Source organism: Delphinus delphis, chromosome 3 (assembly GCF_949987515.2).
Source record: "Delphinus delphis chromosome 3, mDelDel1.2, whole genome shotgun sequence".
Taxonomy (NCBI): domain Eukaryota; kingdom Metazoa; phylum Chordata; class Mammalia; order Artiodactyla; family Delphinidae; genus Delphinus; species Delphinus delphis.
This window is the reverse complement of record NC_082685.1, coordinates 130,975,345-130,993,130: the sequence shown is the minus strand read 5'-3', so window position 1 is coordinate 130,993,130 and position 17,786 is coordinate 130,975,345. Positions and strand designations below refer to the sequence as shown.

General features: G+C 38.3%; 1 protein-coding gene across 1 annotated transcript; it reads left to right on the top strand.

Moving 5' to 3' along the window:
* The first annotated feature begins 1,603 nt into the window (after window positions 1-1,603).
* Window positions 1,604-10,021, top strand: GZMK (granzyme K). Its single transcript, XM_060007046.1, has 5 exons — window positions 1,604-1,667; window positions 1,944-2,091; window positions 7,053-7,203; window positions 7,973-8,242; window positions 9,661-10,021. Exons 1-5 carry the CDS (start codon window positions 1,604-1,606, stop codon window positions 9,820-9,822), a joined length of 795 nt encoding a protein of 264 aa, XP_059863029.1. The 3' UTR covers window positions 9,823-10,021.
* The last annotated feature ends 7,765 nt before the right edge of the window (window positions 10,022-17,786 follow it).

Genomic DNA, 17,786 nt, shown 5'->3' with positions numbered 1-17,786 from the left:
AAAGTAACGAGGACCTTTGGCTGGAAATAACAAATCTGCTTTAAGTTTGTGGCTTTTCTTAATCCAGCTCCTCCTTGTCTCACCCACAGGTCTATGAGACAGGAAGTCACTACTCTGCATTGGTTTTGTTAATTCTTCTTATTTACCATGCAGGAGAGCTTTACTGTTGCTGCATCCTGGTAGAGTGCAAACAGGATACTTCTCGAATTCTGTGCTCCGGTGGTATATTTATTAACATACAAGTTATTTCAGATCAGGCAAATGATTTGGTCCAGCTTGTTTGCTGTGTAAACTTAGGCAAATTACGTAGCCTCTCTGAACCTATTTCTTCAGTTGTAACATAAAAATAGTAGTTTGTCCTGCCTTTCTCACAGACATAAGACATGAAAACATATAAATGATCATGTAAAGAGAATTTTGGAAATAATTTAAGACACATTAAATTATAATGTAGAATATATGATATAATATTGTTTTGTATTATTCCCACTGTCTTATGCTACAGAGCAATTTAGTAGGAGTCTTTCACAGTCTGCCAAGAAAAATAGCTCTGTATTTCAATTCTCCTTTATAAAAAAAAATAAAAGATAGGACACATATATCTTAGAAAAAGGAAAATAAGATCTATTAATTCAAGGTAAATTTTGGTCAGTGTTTCTGCAAAGTGTTGGGGGTCATGCATGGTGCCTGACTTGTCTATCCATACTCATTTTATAACATTTGCACTATTGATCAGCACCCAGCACAAACAGAATCTCGTAGACTCTTAAGTCGAATACCTTTCGTAGTGAAGGAGAAAGTACAGTAGAAAGCCTGGCAATGTGTTTCATCTGTTCCTGGGGAGAGTGACAAAGTGCAGTCCTTGATTTTTAAAAGATATTATTATTAAGGCCCTGGATAAACACATGGTCATTTTCAATTAAAAATGAGTAAAAGAGACACTCAGAATTAGAAATATGTTGCCAATATTCCCCTTTAATAACATTGTTAAATTTTCCAAAACTGTAATGAAAATTTAACCAAATTTGGTCAAATTTAGAGAAAATGGCATGACTACGAATAAATTTGCTACAAAACATATGGGTTTCTCTGGATGATGTTCAGGCTTTAGCTAAGCCTTATTGTAAAGCAGCCGTGATTTGTGAAAGGTTCCACGTCTCTCTACATAATAAATCTATGTCCAAATGAAAAATAGAGAGAAACTAAATATGATAGGCATCATTTTCTGCCAGGAAAAATAGTAAGTATTACTTTAGAGCAATGAACATCTTTGAACTTCATTAAGTTCTTATGGCTTGCATATTTTTTATTCTCTCACCATTTATAACATGAATACTACTTATACAGATATTGAAAATGGTTAACTATAGAAATGAGTACTTTATGGCACACATACCTTGCTCTAAAAAGTGCTAAAAGCACAATTCCGAAACTCCCCAAACTGATATATACCTTTAATCTTAGGTGTGAAAAACTTTACCTCTAGAACACTTGTGGTGAGAAAGTTAAATCTGCAAAATCGAAACTCAGTCTTCACCCTCTTCTTCCTTCACCAATACAGTCACAATATTTCATCTGGGCTTCTTAAATCTAAGCCATTGAAATGACTAAGTTTTCTTCTTTTTTTCTATGTTTCCTAATAGCCGGGACTTACATGACTCCAGAGTGTAAGTATCTCCTATACCTACCACATGTGGGAATTAAATGATTTTCTAGTGATTGTATTGTTACATTATAAATGAAAATAATTTTTACTTCCATGTCGCTCCCTCTAAACTGTAATGTATTATACAGTTGTTCATCAGTAAAATTATAATAACTATTAGGTGACTGAAAGATTTTTTTTAATCTTTGAAAAATTATATAATGACTGTCAAAAGAAGAATTACATGAAATAATCTGCTTAGATCTTTTGCATTAAATCTTTTGGTTTTCTTTTGGAGGTTTCAACATGGAGATCATCGGTGGGAGAGAAGTGTCGCCTCATTCCAGGCCATTTATGGCTTCTGTGCAGTATGGCGGCAATCACATTTGCGGGGGCGTGCTAATCCATCCACAGTGGGTGCTGACGGCGGCCCACTGCCGCTCTCGGTGAGTATTAGGCTTACTGTGTTTCCTCAAGTTGGCTAGAAAAGAAGCTCGCCTCTCCCAGGAGAGAATTTGATCTACCCTTAGCTTCTGTGATAACTGACCAACTGGTGGAGTTTATTTACCCTCTCACACATCCGCGATTCTGCCCCAAGTTCTCCTTTTCTGGGAGATCTAGGCAACCCAATAGACAAATTCAAGTCCTTCATGTAATGCCTGGGAACACAGCAACAGTTAGGAAGCGGCAGTATTCCTGACCTTGTTAGGGGAAATCAGACAACCTGAGTTTGCACCCCACTTTACAAATGGGAAATAATAATAGTAGTATATAACTGCTTCATGGGGTTTTGAGGATTAAATAGTATCTATTTAAATATTTTAGCATGCTTAGCACCTAGTGAGCTGCAAATAAGTTGCAGCTCTTATTACTGTTATACGTATGAGGAGCCTGCTTTGCTAATAGACTTTTGAGACCCCTTACCTTAACTCCTCTGCTCAATGCCCACCGCAGAGGTCTGAGGCCCACAGTTTGGGAATCACAGCTGTAAGGGGCAACAATCTAACTAGGTGAAAAAAAAAAAAAGTATAGATGATTTACAAAGAAAAAGAGAGAGAGAGAGCTATTTTTTCTGGGATACGTAAAATGAAAGATTTTCTAAAGACGGACTATAACCTCTCATTCTATGATTCTCTTACTTCAGCTAAAAATGTCCAAAACCCTTCTTGGGATGCTGCTACCATCACAAAAGGAAAAGCAATAGAAAATTAACTTGGCGTTTGTTGTTTTGTTTGTTTGTTTCGGCTTGGGGGGTGATTTGTTTGTTTGTTTGTTTGTTTGTTTTGCGGTGCGCGGGCCTCTCACTGTTGGGGCCTCTCCCGTTGCGGAGCACAGGCTCCGGATGCGCAGGCTCAGCGGCCGTGGCTCACGGGCCCAGCCGCTCTGCGGCATGTGGGATCTTCGCGGACCGGGGCACGAACCCGTGTCCCCTGCATCGGCAGGCGGACTCTCAACCACTGTGCCACCAGGGAAGCCCGGGGGCTGGTGTTTGTTTGTATGTTTCTTCCTTATGTTTCTTGCCTGAATAAGCTAAGAAAAGATGGGGCCTTCTCCTTTTCTTACAAATATCACAGCACTTCACTTAAGAACCTCTTAGCCATGATCATTTACTCTCTAGGCATCAGTTATATCTAAATGGAACAACTGAATTGACTTGCTTCCCATATTTTGGGGATTTTGCTTGGTTGCTCCATTTTAATGAGACTGTTTGAACAAAAATTAGAAATTCTGAAGCCTGCAAACTGTGAGAACTTCTGTTTTATTTCTAAATAGCAAGCCACTAATTTCCGATTTAACATGGCTACTTCATTTAAGCAGGGTTCTTGCTGTCACAGAAATCACCCTTGTGTCCTCATCAGTTCTGTCTTTTCTAGGGCACTTGTCCCCTGGGGACCAGCTAAGCAGAGGGTGACTATCAATAAATGTTCATTCAATTCAGAATATGCACATCTTCAGATATGCTTGTGGTTACACATTCAAATGGATTATAACCTCCCCAGACACAGAGCTTGATTTATTATAAATGCTGAACAAATGCTGGATAGAAAAAAGGAAATAAATTGGAGGGGAGGGGATTTTTTGGGTTTTGGTTGTTGCTAAGCTAAATGAACACTATGTGAAGTCCTTCACAAGCCATAAATTGCTATCCAAAGGTAAATAGTATTATTAAGTTGAATTTTAAATTTTGTCAAGTGAACTTGACTCAGTAGAAATAGATTCCCAAATTGAAAAATTGGGAAAAAGAGATCCTGGAATTAAAAAAAAAAAAAAAAAAAAAAAAACTATTGCTAAATATTATTTTAAATGGCTGTAGTTTAAAGAACTGCAGAATATGTGGATCAGATTTCCTCTACAGGACACTTGGGTGTAAAAATGTAGGCAGATTGGTGCTTAGAAAAACATTAAGCTTTGTGAAATCCAAAATATTTATGAAATAGTTCAATGGTGGCTTCCCACAAATGGACTCCCAAGTATCCTACGAGAAAAGCTTACTAACTCCAGGCCCCTCTCTCAGCAAAATGGTGAAGGGGGCCAAATCTGGGGTGTTCCCTTCTCACTACCCATCCACACTAAGTTCCTCACTTAGTCTCTTGGCCCCTTTATTAGTTGCCATGCCAATTATAAAAGGAAACCAGTAAAAAATCCTCTTGTATAACATTTTCAGCATTTCAATTTATCAGAAGCAAAATTCTCACCAACTCTTGTCCACTGTCTTCCCTAGTCTCCTCCAATGCCTTCTCCCACTGAACACTCCCCCATCCTTTCACCTGCCTAGCCAGTGAATAGATGGAACCTCCTCGCTCCCACCCAGCCCCTTCCACATGGCCTCACTCCATCCCAAATCACTCAAGGCTCCCAGAGTAGAATGGTTACCAATCCAGACCCCAGGTTCAAACAAAAGAAGCTTTAATCCCCCCTGCATTTGCATCCCAGAGCCTCCGCTTAATATTGGTGGGACTTTCTCAAGTTCGTCAATTTATCTGATCATCAATTCCCTCATCTGCAAAATGGGGATAATCATAATACCTCCTTCACAGGGCTGTTGTGAGGTTTAAATGAGGGAAAATATGTAAAATGCTTAGCACAAAACCTGGCACACTACAGTAACCTAATAAATGTCATCTAATGTTATATTAATATCTGTACCTTCCATGGTAATCACTGAGGAACAAATATCATGGTCCAGTCATGTTGATGGGATAAAACCATGACAGCCCATCTCTGACAGCCAGATAGTTCCCTCCTCTCTTAGGCAAGAGAGTTCCAAAAATAGGGACCCTACCTTCACTAACACACCCAGAGGAATGGGTCTAAGCAGAAACACTGCTCAGTGCCAAAGCAGAGTGGCAGAGGAAATAAGAGGCTTGAAGGGGCTTGGCACGGGGCTTATAGAGGCGCCATGCAGCCAGACACCTCCAGATGATTCTGACGCAGGTGGTCCAAAGACCACCTGTGGAGAAACACTGCGCTGTGCAAAAGAGACACTAGTATTGTCACTTCTCCTCAGTGGGAATTCATACCTGGATTTAGGTAAGGAGGTGGGATCCTAGAACTCAGGTAATTCCAGGTATCCTGTGGGCAGAAAAAAATTGACCTCTGTAGTACAGATTACAGTTGAAGTATATCTAGAAATGGAAAGTTCAGAAAACATTCATGGTCTGCTTGGGTTGTTTTTGGTATTCATATGTCCCAGTGGAGACAAAAATAACTAAAACACTTCAAAGCCATTAACAAATCAAGGAAATTGGTAAAAGATGAAGGAAAAACAGACATTTTCTCAGCACCCTTCCCCTACTCAGAATTCATCTTCCACTTCCTGCATTTGTATCTCCCAGCCTTCCTGTGTTAGTTATTTATGGATGTATCCATCTTTTCTATTATATCAGTAATCCCAGGGATTTTATATCATCCTTCCCCTCCAAAGCTTTGGGTTTAGTGAGTACACTGAATTTGGGTTTGAATCAATCCTGAGAAATCCAATCTACATCCTTTGAGAAATTTCATCCCCATCCTGATTTTGCAATAGACAAACTTTTCAACAAATAGAGCTGGAATTCCCAAAATAAACCAGAATAAACTCTTTTGGTAGAAACCAAAAAACGGTAATTCCCAGCAGTCACAGCCTTGCCATACGCAAACCCACCCCAGCATAGCCATATACTGGCTCCCCAAACCTAAAACAACCTCTTATTCCTTTTTCCGTATGTTTCTGTGCTCTTTTTAATTTTTATTAATCTTTATTCATATGTATATATGTGTGTTTATTGGGTATGTGTGCTTTTCTTGTAACCTGCCCTGACTCTTTTCCACATGACAATGAAATAGTTACATGTAAACAAATATAATTATTTTTATCACCTTCCTTGTTCCAAAAAAGGATTTGAAGTCGTTTCCTGAGAACACACATTAAAATGGGATATTTTTGTAGTGTGCAAATGGCTCCAAGGTGTTGTCAAGATCTCAAAAAAAAAATTTATATATTTCATAACTAGATGTAAATATAATTTTATTCAACATACAGTAAATCAGATCAACTGTTGAAATACTGGTACTAAAATTGTATATGACTAGAGATTTAAAAAAAAAAAAACTGTTGTTTCTTCATCTGACTCACCAGTTTTTATCCTCTAAATCTCCACAATGGAATTTTCAATGACTACTAACTCTAAAGTGTCTTAATTTCAAATGATTTTTCACCTTGAGGAAAGTTTTCCCTTCTTGTCTAAATCCTCTTTCTAACTGAGGGGACAGAACATATGAGTATAGTTGAAAGCCATCTAATGGACCTTACTTCTCCATATTGCCCTGAGATGAGGTTTAGACATACCAGATTAGCAAGTGTAGAGTTGTGCCTTTTTACCTTTTAGTTATTAAAACACTTAACATTGGGAAGATGAAAAATTTCTGGATATTGATGGTGGTGGTGATGGATGAACAGCAATGTGAATGTATTTAATGCCTCAGAACCATTTAAAAATGGTTAAAGTTATAAATTTCATGTTATGTATATTTTACCTCAATAAAAAAAACTTAACAATGGTGGATATAAATCACAACCCACAAACTCGAGAAATATAAGTTCCTTTATTTTTATATAAATTAACACAACTTTATTGTAAACTTGATCTCAGTCACTTAGTATTTCACTCCTTTTTCCCCACAGTAGGGTACAAGTCCTAATATTCTTTTGCAAGGCTGGGGAATTGGAGTGGGATGGGTTTGGCCCTTGTTATCATCCATTCGTGATTGGGTCCACTGACACCTCTGTCACTCCACCTAATCCTACACAGGTTATCTTGGAGCTGGTCCTTATTCCTGTAGGTATATGGCCTCCTCCACCCTTTCTACTCCTCACTGGAAGATTTGAGAATCATTCTGTGGTGTCTATCCTCTTTGCTTTTTTTAGGTTTGCCAAAGGCCAGTCTTCCAAAGTGGTTTTAGGAGCACACTCTCTCTCAAAGAATGAGGCCTCCAAACAAACATTTGAGATTAAAAGATTCATACGATTCCCAAGATTTACATCAGATCCTAAATCAAATGATATTATGCTGGTTGAGGTATGTAGCATTGCATTCCTTCAGTTTCTCCAACATTCTTATACAGCACAGTTCAGTTGTTAAATCATCTACACAAAAGGATGTTGTTGGCACTTTCCCCTTGTTCGAGGTGATTGTGACATATTTTATAAGGGCCCATTATACTCCATTTACTGCCTTGAGAGAAACAAGAAGTTATCACAGATGCATCTGGGCTGTGTTTATACAAGTTAAAACAGCTCTGATGCTCGCATCCGTGGGAGGAGAACACCCCAACAGGCCCAAGGATCCACGCTGCAAGCTTTTTCCCCAATGCTTTTCTCATTAGCAAATGAAAAATACAAGTCACTTATACAACAGAGCCAAGCAAGTGACTTTGGGGATATAGAAGTGAGTTACAACTTAGTCTAGACCATACTTAGTCTAGTCCAAACTTAGTCTAGACCATACTCAAGGGTCCTATCTAGCAGGAAATAGCCCAGCCCTCAAAGTCATGACCTATGGATGTTATTCCACAGCAAACCATCCAATGTGGAGCAAAGGCCAGTTTGCTAGAGACTGGGCAAAATTCCTGCTCTGTGTAAGCTCCCTCCCCAAGGATCACTGAGCTCTAAGGGAAATGAAGAGCATGTTCAGAAAAGCAACAACCACAAATGCAGCTGTGGGCTACCACCAAAGTAGATTCAAGAAGAGGGACGCCCTCCTAGCACAGAGGGACCACACATACATCACTCAGGCTAATAATACTACTGGGGACAAATGATAATTTATTCTCTTTTCAATCTGTCAGCTTCACACGGCCGCAAAACTCAACAAACATGTCCAACTGCTCCACCCAAGAGCCAAAAATGATATTAAAGCTGGAACAAAATGCCAGGTTATTGGCTGGGGAGCCACTGACCCAGAATTTTTAAGGCCCTCTGATACCCTGCGAGAAGTCACTGTTACTGTCATAAGTCGAAAAGTTTGCAACAGCCAAAGTTATTACAACCACGACCCTATTATAACTAAAAACATGGTATGTGCAGGAGATGCCAGAGGCCAGAAGGATTCCTGCCAGGTAAGAACCCCTCACTCAAACAGGCATTTCAGGCTGCTGAGCTACAGTCAGGCCCCACCTGCACACCCGCACCGAGGAGGAGAGGCGTGGAAAACATTGCATCACAACTCCAAAAAGTGCCCTCCGATCCTGCACAGTGTTCTCTTTGCTTTCTCATCTACCAATGCAAATGAGTCATAAGTACTTGCACAACACGTAGTAAGCACTCATTAAGTGTTTGTTAATCAGGATAGTTAACTATATCTGATAACTTTTACTGAGGGGTATTACTGCCCTTAGAAAGCCTACCAACTCTGAGGTCAGTAGTGGTGATTAGAAGATAACTTCTCAACCCCCCATCATCACCACCTTTAAACTAATAGGTCTTCTAAAACTCAAATGCAAAAAGCTCAAATGTATATTATGTGTTTCTTAAATAATGTTGACTAACTGCTAACTGACTAAAAGGAACAACAGTCATGCTTTTCAAAATCTTCTGTTTCCTGAGGTAGTAAAAAAAAAAATAGGTGATCATGTTTACAGGTGATGAAGGCTACCTAGCACAGATGGATTACTAATTTTTTTAAAAATACAATATAATATTCACATTATACTATATTAAGCATTATCAAGGGGAGGGTATGATGATGACAAAGATCATGTGTAACTGCGGTGCCCCAAGATCATCAACCCCCTCAGCCTCTATTTTCACAGCCAACCAAGCACAAAGTACTGCAGTTTTTGATGTGATTGGCAGCAGAGGCAAAGACTGCTCTTTAGATTTGAAAGCTAGCTCCTTATCTGAAAGGCCAGGCTTCCCCCTCTATCACCTTGTCACTTTCCTTGACAGAATTTTTGTTTATTGTTTTGTTGTCAGAGTGAGTCCTCAAGAATCAGTTCATTGAGCAAGTATTTACAAAGTGTTGGGTATGTGCAGAGCCCCACATTCAATCATATGATGATAGAAAAGAATAATAGAGAAGATAGAGTACCTGCCACCAAGACATTTACTTTAATACATTGCTCTTTTCTACCAGTCTCAATGGCAACTTGATTTCAAATCCATGAGCACCAAAATGGAATTCATAATTTTGAAAATTTCTTTTATTTCCGTGGGTTATTTCAAACTTTATGCCTACCCATTTCTTCATGAATAAAGTTCAGCAGTCACTGATTACCAAAGGATGTAAATATACATAGTCTTAGACAGAGACAGGGACATGGACAAAGAGAGGCAGACAGACAGATGGACAGAACCATGGTCCTGGATGGAGACAGAGACACAGAGAATCTATACTGCGTCAGGGGCTGTATCAGGCACTCTGCAGGACACAAAGAAACCAAGGACCCAGATAATAATCCTTTGAGTAACTAACAGCTGATGGTTGAAAAAGTTCAACAGCTACTTACCAAGCATCTTCCCGTTTTCTTCTTTCCAGGGTGACTCAGGGGGCCCCTTGATCTGCAAAGGTGCCTTCCATGCCCTAGTCTCTGGAGGTCGTAAATGTGGTGATGCCAAGAAACCTGGAATCTACATCCTATTAACCTGGAAATACCAGGCTTGGATCAAAAGCATCTTGGCCCCATCTCATGCAAACTAAGACGACACATGATTTTCTTAGCTCTACCAGTTGCCTGTTTTTGTTTTTGTTTCATAATATGTTCCACAGGCCAACTTATCTTCAGAGGTAGTTGAATATAGCTTAAGTGGAGCATAGTTAGGGTCCACTCCTGACCCATTAGGACTGATTTTGTTAAGGAATCAAGTTCTTTTTCACATGTACCACTGATGTATTTCTACTCTGCTGATCTTATTCTGAATAAAATTTCGAAGACTATCTGCTTGTCTTGTATGGAAATAAGATACAGGGAATGATATATCCCCCAACTCCACACACTCTCCCCCAAAAGGGTAAAAAGGTGATTAAACAAGACAGTAATGGCATCACCCCTTTAACTAGGTTTATGTTGTGATTTCTGCTGGATCACCCTAAGCTGTATTTTTAAAATAAGAAACACTAAATTCAAGCACCCTAACTCAAGTTAAGAAAAAATCATAAAAAAAAGAAAAGAAAAAATCATCAAGGTTTATACAAATATTTAGATAGCACTTATTATTTTTTTATGTCACATTTTGTTCCAAACAGGATTTAAAGCAAAATACAAAAATACCTGCAATAAAACAATACATGAAATTAAAAACAATTTTTCCTCAAAAAATTAATAAAAATACAATGTGATCCAGCAATTTCACTTCTGGATATTTGTCTGAAGAAAATGAAAACACTAACTCAAAAAAACATATGCACCCCCATGTTCATGCAGAACTATTTACAATAGCCAAGATATGGAAAACAACTTAAGTGTCTATTGATGAATGATGAATAAAGAAACTGGTGTATACACACACACACACACACACACACACACACACACACACACAGAGGAATATTATTCAACCATAAGAAAGAATGAAATCTTGCCATTTGCAAAAAACATAGATGGACCTCAAGGGCATTATGCTAAGTGAAATAAGTCAGACAGAGAAAGACAAATACCAAATGACCTCTCTTATATGTGGAGTCTTTAAGAAAAAAGAAAAAAGCTCTTAGATACAGAGAACAGATTAGATTGGTGGTTTCCAGAGGTGGGGGATGAGGAGTAAGAAAAATGGGTGAAGAGAGTCAAATGGTAAATAAATGAATAAATACATTTAATTAATTAAAATAAATAATAATTTGGTGAAGAAATTGAGGCAAGGAGGAAATGAGAGTAAGAGAGATTAGATGAAGATAGGAATGCTGTTAACACCCAAAGTGCCATAATTTTCTCCCTACACTTTTTTTTTTTTTGCGGTACGCGGGCCTCTCACTGTTGTGGCCTCTCCCGTTGCAGAGCACAGGCTTCAGACGCGCAGGCTCAGCGGCCATGGCTCATGGGCCTAGCCGCTCCATGGCATGTGGGATCTTCCCGGACCGGGGCATGAACCCGTGTCCCCCACATCGGCAGGCAGACTCTCAACCACTGCGCCACCAGGGAAGCCTTCTCCCTACACTTTTGCTAGAAGGAGCCATATTTGGCTCTATGTTTCATATGAGTCAATGCAAAAAGATCAACAGAATCAGTTACATGAATTACAGTATCCAGGAAATAAAAATAAACTATTTTCCCAGAAGTAGGGCCACTGGTGTTAGAACTAAAACTAAACAGAACTTTCTTCCGTGATCCTCTTAAGAAGGACACTGTGCCATGGTTCCTATGTCCCTACCAAAGGTATCAGGATCACCTGAGAAGACTGTTTGGAATATAGATTGTTCTGAGTCCTTGCCTAGAAATTCAGATTGAATAGGCTTGAGGTGGGCCTGGAAACCTGCATTGTTTAAAAGCAATACAGTTGATTCTGATAAACACTCAAATCCAAAAGCCACTGATAATGAACATCCTTAATAACATATTACAAAAAAGAACAGTAAGTTCTTGGCATTGTTTTTTATAAATCCTTCAGTGTGAACTGACAACAGAAGACCAAAGTGCAATTCAGTAGGGGCACTTTAGGGTCTCAGCTGTCCTTGACTGTGGTGGTCCAGTGATTAGATTGGTAACTCTTTCTAATTTGAGTGGGTGGTGGTGGAGGACAGTAGCATCATTTCAGGCTTCTCCTTCAATGGTCAGAAACCAAAAGGTTCATCTCAGCCTTTATATTTAATTTGGGTTTCAGGAGAAAAATACCACTTATTTCCAAGTACCACCATTGAGTTTTGTTACATTCATATAGAAAAGGATTCTTTTATGTTTGTTTGTTTGTTTGTTGTCATGGCTTTTAGAAGCCATTAACCAGCACTATTCTACTATGAATACTTAGCCAAATGGAAGCACTGCATTAAAAAGCAACCTAATTAAAAGTATAGAACTGCTTTGAGAATAAAGTAATAAAAAATTTCTAAATATTCCATTTTGTGTCATTTTGATTCATTAAAAATATACTGATTATGACCGAGAAATCCAAGACTATACTTCATAAGAAAAAAAGGGGTGGAGGAATTGTAGAAACTCTGGACTCACCATTAAAAAAATAATTATCTCATCTAAATTTCAAATCCATGGAACATATTGTTGCAAGTCTCTTTAATGTAACAAAAGGACTGTTGAGATTTCTTCGGATTGCAGTTGGTGAGTATCCTGAAAATTTGTCACTAAAACCTGAGAGCTGTGTTTTGATTTTAGGCTCCATGCTGTTCACATCCAATAGTCCAACCAGATCAGATTGCCAAAGAGGAAGCTTCTGTCAACAGCTATGGAAGGTCTGGTGACTCTGAAACTGGAAAATAAACAGTTTATTTTGAAAAGCAGCTGATGATGGAGGCTGCAATTGAACAGTATCCCTGATCCTTTCAGGGAAGTACTATTTTATTAAACATACCAAAATCTTTCCAAAATAGCCTAAAATAATATAGCATTTTAGTTTGGGGAGTTCTGTCTTTGAGAGCTTATTTGATTCCATCTGTGGCCTCAAAGACAAGTTGAGAGTCAAAAATGAGGCAAATAAACAGACTTTAAAACTGCTCCTATACTTCAATTTAAATTTTTTTAATTAAAAGAAAATTTTTTTAACTGCTCCAAGGTTTTAGGGGAACTGTTGTCATTCTGAATTATCCCACCTCCTCCCTTCTTCATGACTGTAGACAGAGCATATTTTCCTTCCTCACAGACACAGAAAAAGGCTTCATGTTTCACGTCCATCCAGTTTTAATAAAAAGTGACAGCACTGAAAACAATTAGGTCCAAATATAATGCCTGAAACAGATCAATATTAATTCAGGTGAGCAACTAAACCAGCCTAGAACTAGGTAGCAGAGTTAGTCTCTCTTGTAGTTTTTACACAAAATAAATCCCAGCTCACGCTGAAATGATTAGAACTACAGTGCTTCAGAGCTTGATTGTTTCAGAAAGTATCTCACTAAAGAACTGCTCTCAATCAATCAGGGCCCCTCTTCCTCTTTGACTAAGCTCTCAGTTTGGGAAAGGACACACACGTGATGAGGGAGAAAGCAGACTGTCCAAGCACAATGTACTCAGATCTCTCAAAAAGCTTACACTTCCACAAGATTACTGAGACACCACAAGATTACTGAGACACACATGAAAGCTGCCCATACGTTGTCTTAAGAGTTCTTTGAGTACCAAGTCATGCTGGCTGAACAGTTGGGTTCCTCGAGTCTTGGATGATTCAACCCTGGTTTCAGGTTTTCACACACTGACTTCCTGTTTACAAATGTTAACTTCTTCAGTCTTTTTGCTAAGTCATATCAGTCAACTCCAGACTTACAAACCGTCCTCATCACCTTTTATCCTCTACCATGAAAGCGTCATGTTCATTTTGTGGTTTTAACCATAAATGTCTATATAACAGCTTATTAGAGGCAGCCTATGGGGCTTATACTGAGGCATCTCCTGAGAACTTAGAAGTAAGTAGAATTAAACTGCCCTCTGAGAGTTAAAATTTAAACTCCATACATATTGGGGTAGAGACAGTGAAGTTCCCAAGCTTACAAGATAGGCTGTAATCTGCTTGAAAGTTAACAACTCTGAAGAGTGTCCCAGTCAGAAGGGGAGGAGGACATCCGTGGATACAGGGAAGAGGAGACAACACAGGCAGAGGTCTAACAAGAGCTGACGGGGAAAGAGGGGAAGTGAGCCCTTCAACCTGCCTTCTGATCCCACAGCAAGCCCATCCTGCCTTTAGCCTGATTCCCTTAGACATTCAGAGGAGTTATCTGGTCTTTTTCTAATTCCACGCTCACCAAGCAATCCTCGGTGAGCATTTTGCTCCCCCTGACAGTTACTTCTCATTGCAAAATAATAAACGTTTTGCTTCTCTACATCTATGATTTTTTTTCTTTACCTTTAAGTTGGGGTAATTTGAATTTCTCTTTAAGACTCAAATCTACTCTAGTGTGCTAAAAAAAAAAATCAAGTTTCAATCTCTACAGTAATGAAGGTCAACTCTGAACCTTGATAAATTCAGCAACATGATGAATTTTAACTACCACATGAGACTTTTAAACAGATCAACAACCTACTTTTCTCCTAAAGAGTACTCTGCCATCCCTGCTCTGGTCACGGGCATAAAATGTGCTCATATCTGGAGTATTTATACATGCATATCCCCATTGGTACTCTGATCATCCAATAACTCCAAGAAGTATTATGGGTTTTTTAGCTGTGTTTTATCTGTTTCCTTCATAGCAGGGCCTGCTGGTTTGCTACTCAACAGCCATCTCTGTCTTCCCTGTTAACAAAACTCACATTTTATTTGGAGTCACAAATGTACACAGCTAAAAGATGGTCTTTTCCAGCCTCTCTCACTGCTAGTAATGGTCAAGGAGATGTAAGTGAAAATCATTGGCTGGGAGCTTCCAAGAAGTTCCTTTATTTTTTTTTATTTAAATTTTTTAAAATTGAAGTATAGTTGGTTTACAATTTGTGTTAGTTTCAGGTGTACAGCAAAGTGATTGAGCTATACATACATATGTGCATGCGGTCACACACACACACATATATATAGATTCTTTTCCATTATAGGTTATTACAAGACACTGAATATAGTTCCCTGTGTTATACAGTAGGTCCTTGTTATCTATTTTATATATCGCAGTGTGTAACTGTTAATCCCAAACTACTAATTTATCCCTCCCTCCCTTTCCCCTTTGATTACCATAAGTTTATTTTCTGTGTCTGTGAGTTCATTTCTGGTTTGTAAAAAAGTTCATTTGTATCATTTTTTTTAGATTCCAAATATAAGTGATATCATATGATATTTGTCTTTCTCTGTCTGACTTACTTCACTTAATATGATCATCTTTCGATCCATCCATGTTGCTGCAAATGGCATTGTTTCATTCTTTTTTATGGCTGAGTAATATTCCATTGTATATATATATACCAGATCTTCTTTATCCATTCATCTGTTGATGGACATTTAGGTTGCTTCCATGTCTTGGCTATTGTAAATAGTGCTGCTATGAACATTGGGGTGCCCGTATCTTTTCAAATTAGAGTTTTTGTCTTTTCTGGATATATGCCCAGGAGTAGAATTGCTCAATCATATGGTAAGTCTAGTTTTTTGAGGAACCTCCATACTGTTCTTCATAGTGGCTGCACCAATTTACAATCCCACCAATAGTGTAAGGGTGTTCCTTTTTCTCCACACCCTCTCTAACATTTATTAACTGTAGACATTTTAATGATGGTCATTCTGGCTTGTGTGAGGTAATACCTCATTGTGGTTTTGATTTGCATTTCTCTAATAATTACTGATTAGGAGCATCATGTGCCTGTTGGCCATCTTTATGTCTTCTTTGGAGAAAGGTCTGTTTAGGTCTCCTGCCCATTTTTTGATTGGTTTGGGGTTTTTTTGATATTAAGCTGTATGTTTATTTTGGAAATTAATCCCTTGTCGATAGCATTGTTTGCATATATTTTCTCCCATTCTGTAGGTTGTCTTTTCATTTTGTTTATGATTTCCTTTGCTGTGCAGAAGCTTTTCCATCCAAAACCCACGGGACACCACAAAAGCAGTTCTAAGTGGGAAGTTTATAGTGAGAGAAGCTTACTTCAGGAAGCAAGAAAAATCTCAAATAAATAACCCAAACTTACACCTAAAGCAGCTAGAGAAAGAACAAACAAAACCCAAAGTTAGTAGAAGGATAGAAATCATGAAGATCAGAGCAGAAATAAATGAAATAGAGACTAAAAAAAAATACAAAAGATCAATGAAACTAAAACCTGGTTCTTAGAAGAGATAAACAAAATTGATAAACTTTTAGCCAGGAAGTTCCTTTAAAGAGAGCTGATTCAGCAGGAAGGAGTGCCCTTTTCCCTTTCCTCCTTCCTACTGTCTGGATTGTAGATGTGATGGCTAGAACTCCAGCAAAAATGCTGGAACCATGTGGCAAACTTGAATAGAAGCCAAGTGTTAGTGACAATGAAGCAGAGGGGAATCTCTATACTAATCCTGTACTCTTACCTGAGAACTTCTTTTATATGAAAGAAAACAAACATTTATATGTTTAATCCATTATTATTCGGAACTTTCTGTTATATACAACCCTGCCTAATCCTAATAGATAAAATCAGAAATCTAAAATTTCTATCCCTCATATATGCTCCAAACAATGGCAAGCATATGTCTTTATGCCCTTATGCCCAGATCCTCCAAAATCCAAAATGGTTTTAGCTTTCTACCAGGCCCTATTTAAATAAGAATTGATTCAGAAAAGTAACCTTTAAATGTTATAATCAATAAATCACTTCCTTCTCATTGTTTCATCCTGTGGCTTAACATGGAGAAAATGCCCTCACTTAACTTGAAAAGATATTTTTATCTTAACCACATACTGCTGCATGGCAAACATTCTTGTTCCTGTTATAAAAATAATACATGGTACTCAGTAGCCTGTAACACTATTTTCTCCTTTTGTGTATATTTTGTAAGTGGATCTTGTAGAACTGTTTTTTGTAAAGCTCCATGAAAATAATGTTCTCTGGCACTTGAGGTTATTATTTGTTTTACTATTTCACAATCATTTGAAATAATATAGCAGCTTTTCCATCCAAACTACAAAAGCAATTCCATTGGAAGAACGTTGGATATAGTAATACCCTGAATATTAGCAATGTTGTAGAAAACCAAAGCAGACCCACATGTGGTCAGACCAGTCAACAGTGCAAAGAGTGACCACATTAACAACCAATCCAGATAGACTTCTGAGTCCTCACTATTGAGCATCCAGAGAGATTCCCTCATTCATTCATTCATTCATTCATTCATATAACAAGCACTTATCAAGCACCTCTATTTACTGAGCTGGTCCCTGGAAATACCAAGAAGAAAAGACAATTCCTGCCCTATAGGAACCCATGGACTAGCGAGCAAATATGAACATGTAAATACACAAATATATTATGCTCCAAAAATTATTATAAAGGTGACATGCATAGAATAGTCATAATGGAGACAGGTACAAAACAACTTTAAGACAAAAGTTGTTCTAATGGAAACAGGAACATGGGAACAGAAAGCTAAGTCAAGTGCGGGTCATTCAGAATCCTTGCAGGACAATTTGTTCTAACACTCTTGTCCTGTACAGATGAGGCCTGATTCACTAGTATTTTGTCAACAATTTCCCAAGGTAGATCACCAGATCTGTACTACCCACCTCCGACCAGATAAAAAGAACAAACGCTACAGGAATTTCTGTAGTAAAGTCATGTCAATGAAAATAAAGGTGAACTCATTTGCTCTTTTTGAGAACTCAGCTCTCTCAGGACCTAACCTAACCGTAGAGACATCTAAGACTAAGCAGTGTGAGCCGATACATCTCTGGAAGAAACGTTCCATTTCAGCAAGAGATGATTCAGCTTGCCCTGTCAGTCAGGAATGATTATTTATCTGCCCTTTTAGAAGCTTCCATGACCAGGGAACAGAAGAAACATTTGTGAACCCCAACTTGACATGGAAATTCTAGGATAGAACCATCACAAACTTTAGCCTTGCCTGCAACCT